The sequence below is a fragment of the Lathyrus oleraceus genome, chromosome 4 (genome assembly GCF_024323335.1).
Source record: "Lathyrus oleraceus cultivar Zhongwan6 chromosome 4, CAAS_Psat_ZW6_1.0, whole genome shotgun sequence".
Classification (NCBI taxonomy): domain Eukaryota; kingdom Viridiplantae; phylum Streptophyta; class Magnoliopsida; order Fabales; family Fabaceae; genus Lathyrus; species Lathyrus oleraceus.
The window spans coordinates 73,380,373-73,384,810 of record NC_066582.1 but is presented as its reverse complement, the minus strand read 5'-3'; the positions used below and the strand labels follow the sequence as shown (position 1 = coordinate 73,384,810).

Sequence of the window (4,438 nt, the reverse complement as noted above, 5' to 3'; positions counted from 1 at the left end):
AATTATAAAAATAAATTAATGTGATGTATTTACTATTATTATTGTTGTTATTATTTTGTTGATTTTAAAATTATTATTATATTATAAAATAATTCAATTTATTGAATAATTTGTAAAAATTATCAATCTTATAAGATTTTTTTGAAATATCTTTGTTTTAGATGAAGAAGTCTTTATTTATGGATATTTTAAAATATCAATGTAATATTTATATTTTGAAAAGTTAATATATAAAATTTTCATAATTATTAAATTTAAGTTTTCACAATACATGAATTCTTTTTTCTTAATGAATTAGACAAAATTTTCTCAAAAAATTAACAAGTATTTATATTAAATTGAAATCATAGATCCATTTCACCATTATGTTAGTGTAATAAAAATTTAAAAACTTGAGTAATAAAGAAAGAATCTATGTTGCTTCTCTAATAAATTTATCATCAATTAGAAGTCGCTAAAAGTCACACCGTCAAAATGCTCGGCGTTTCAACCTTTCATCCACCGTCGTTGAAACCGCCGTCGCATTCAACCGTTACTCGTCTGAACCCTACACTTCCGTTCTCTTTCTCAATCTCCCCCTCTTCGAAACGCTCCTCCACCACCAAACCTCTCATCATTCGCGCCATCGACGCAGCACAATCATTCGACTACGAATCAAAAGCCGCACTTCAATTCCGAAACGCGCAAAAGCTCAAAATCGCTATAATCGGCTTCGGCAACTTCGGTCAGTTTCTCGCCGATACTTTTGTCCGGCAAGGTCACACCGTCTTAGCTCATTCCCGTTCCGATTACTCCGACGTCGCTCAAACTATCGGTGTCAAATTTTTTACTAACGCCGATGATCTTTGCGAAGAACACCCCGAAGTTATTCTCCTTTGTACTTCGATAATTTCAACTCAAAATGTTCTCCTCTCTCTTCCCTTTCAGCGACTCAAACGCAGTACATTGTTCGTTGACGTACTTTCCGTCAAAGAGTTTCCCAAAAACCTTCTTCTCGAATTGTTACCAACCGATTTCGATATCCTTTGTTCTCACCCTATGTTTGGACCTGAGAGTGCAAGCCGTAGCTGGAGTGGACTTCCATTTGTTTACGAGAAAGTTCGAATTGGGAACGAAGAACATAGGATCGCGAGGTGTGAGAAGTTTCTTGATGTGTTTGGAAGAGAAGGGTGTAGAATGGTGGAGATGAACTGTGCTGATCATGATAGGTATGCAGCAGGGTCACAGTTCATAACACATACTGTTGGTAGGGTTTTGGATATGTTGTTGTTGGAATCTACTCCTATTAATACTAAAGGGTATGAATCATTGTTGAATTTGGTTCAGAATACTTCTGGGGATAGCTTTGATCTATACTATGGTCTCTTTATGTTTAATAAGAACTCTTTGGAGATGTTGGAGAGGTTGGATTTGGCTTTTGAGGACTTGAGGAAACAGCTGATTGCTCGTTTGCACGATGTTGTGAGGAATCAGTTGCTTGAGAATGCTGGAAAGGTCCAAAATTTACAAGATACCAACAACTATGCAGTGGCCCAGTATGCCCAAAATGGATCTGCAATTGTGTTGTCCTCCAAAAATCAGAGGTGTTCATTTTTTTAAAGCTTGCTATAATCTCAATCTCAATTTCATTTAGTGCATTATGTTAGTTCTGTTTTGTTATTCTTGTGAGGTAATGATAGGGGGAGTGAAGTGGTAATGTATGTTGAATGTAACTTAACTTTGTGTCACTATGATTGATGATGTTTTCTTATATTAATTTGCTTGATCTTCATGTGATGGAACATGGTTAAAGACTGTTATTGCAATTTAATGAGTAATATGAGTAGGTAATAATGACTCTTTGTGGAGAGCATTAATACCACTGCTGCTTTTGTTTTTTTGTGGTTGGTGTTTCAAATCTGATCTAATTCACAGTTGCATTTTATGCGTTGTTCAGGTCTGCTGATGCCAAACAACATGGTTATTACACGCCAAATGATTCTGGCCTGTCTGATGACAGCACAAAGCTCAAGATTGCGATCATTGGTTTTGGAAACTTTGGTCAATTCCTTGCAAAAACTTTTGTCCGTCAAGGCCATAAAGTGTTAGCATACTCTAGAACAGACTACTCTGATGTGGCTCAGGAATTGGGAGTTTCCTATTTTAATGATGCAGATGATCTCTGTGAACAACATCCAGAAGTGATTTTACTTTGCACTTCAATCCTTTCCACAGAGAAAGTTCTTAAATCATTGCCTGTGCAGAGGCTGAAGAGAAATACTCTGTTTGTTGATGTACTTTCTGTCAAAGAATTTCCTAGAAACATGTTTCTTCAACATTTGCCACCTTATTTCGACGTTCTCTGTACTCACCCTATGTTTGGGCCAGAGAGTGGGAAAAATGGGTGGAAGGATCTTCCTTTTTTATTTGATAAAGTCAGAATAGGAAGTGTGGAATCAAGGATGTCACGTTGTGATCGGTTTCTTGACATTTTTTCTAAAGAAGGGTGCCGAATGGTTGAAATGTCATGTGCTGAACATGATTGGCATGCCGCTGGATCACAGTTTGTCACACATACCACAGGAAGATTTTTAGAAAAACTGAAGCTGGAGGCAACACCAATAGACACAAAGGGATATGAGACTTTATTGAGTTTGGTGGAGAATACTGCTGGGGATAGCTTTGATCTGTACTATGGATTGTTCTTGTATAATATAAATGCCATGGAGCAACTGCAAAGATTCGATCTGGCTTTTGAGTCATTGAAGAAGCAGCTTTTTGACCGTTTGCATGGTATTTATCGAAAACAAGTATTTCAAAATGAAGAAAATGGCCGTGATTTTCCAGAGAGGTCTATGTTGTTGCCTGAGATATCAGAAGACAGTCGTGTGGTATCATCTTTTACGGATACCGTGGATGCTAAATGAAATTGACATCCAAGGTTTACTTGTAGTTGGTAGTTGTTTGTAGGCCCTGCTTATTCTCTTCGAATTTCTTTAATAAGTTTTTTAGTTTATAAAGTTTCACATCCAATCTTTCTAAAAGTTCTGGATTGAGATGAAAACAAAAAATGATCCTTAAGTTTTTGGGTTCTTTACATTTTTACTTAGATGGATTGACACTTTCTGGAGCTCACACACTCATATTTTGTGTCATTCTTATTTATGGCACTGAATGTTGACTTGAGAAATGTTAATCTGAAGAGAGATATTTAACGAGTGCCACATATTTTGAATATGTAGAACTCAGATTTATGATATTCACCTTGATTGTTGTCTAGGTACTATTTGATTAATGGCTACTGTTTATAACTGTTCTATATGGCTGATTCTTTCTTATACTATTTTATGCTCAGTATTTATAATTTTCTATCATCTGGAGTTTGGCAAAACTAATCATTTTGAGAACTCAAACTCTATTTGCTTATTTGTTTGTGTGTATGTGTGTATCCTTTCGTTCTTTGTATGGTGCTTATTTAGAGTTTAGTAAAACTTTAAGCTCCTTGATATTGACTTGAATTTGTAACTTTATATTCAAATCTCACCAAAGAAAGGACTATTGTATTCATTACTTATTTTTAATTTTAATTATTTTCAGTTATTAAAAACCGCAACTACGTAATCTGTTATTCAACATGAAGAGACAATCATCGAAAAATTCTTCCGAAAAGATATTTATTTATATATTTGTAATGAATTACCTATATTTGTTGGTTGTGGAATAAGAGTTACTAAATACTAATATTTGTACACATCATGCTATGCGTGGACAATATATTATATTATATTATGCTATGGTGAAAAGTTTGTCTGCCCCTTTGCAACAAGAAACAGATAAAAAAAAGGAAGACAAGTTAAAAACATTTGGTGCGGGGAAAGATTCACTACCTTTACTATACTATATTTTTGGTACCTAAAAAGGTCGTTGATATTGGTCCGCCGATGCATGTGTTGTCCCTCGAACGAACATATGTAGTTGGACTTCATAGCAAAGATCTTTGTCGTCCTTCGAGGCAATACACATGATTGGACTTCACAGTGAAGGTCATTGTCGCCTCTCGAGACAATGCATGTATTTGAACTTTATATCGAAGATCCTTGTCGTCCCTCGAGACAATACACATAGTTAGACTTCATAATGAAGATCCTTTATGCCCCTCGAGGCAATACACGTAATTGGACTTCATAGCAGAGATCATTTCCACCCCTCATGGCAATTCACATAGTTGGACTTCATAGCGAAGATCCTTGTCGCCCCTCGAGGAAATACACGTAGTTGGACTTCATAGCGAAGATCCTTGTCGTCCCTCGAAGAAATACACATAGATGGACTTCATAGTGAGGATCCATGTCGGCCCACGATGCAATACACGTAGCTGGACTTCATAGCGAAGATCTCTGTCATCCATCGAGGCGATATACATTATGATGTGCCTTCGTCGAAGGATACTCACTACCCT

General features: G+C 36.2%; 1 protein-coding gene across 1 annotated transcript; it reads left to right on the top strand.

Annotated features, from left to right (window-relative positions):
- Window positions 1-367: 367 nt before the first annotated feature.
- Window positions 368-3,300, top strand: LOC127073474 (arogenate dehydrogenase 1, chloroplastic). The gene is made up of 2 exons (XM_051014627.1): window positions 368-1,583; window positions 1,937-3,300. Exons 1-2 carry the CDS (start codon window positions 475-477, stop codon window positions 2,904-2,906), a joined length of 2,079 nt encoding a protein of 692 aa, XP_050870584.1. The 5' UTR covers window positions 368-474; the 3' UTR covers window positions 2,907-3,300.
- The last annotated feature ends 1,138 nt before the right edge of the window (window positions 3,301-4,438 follow it).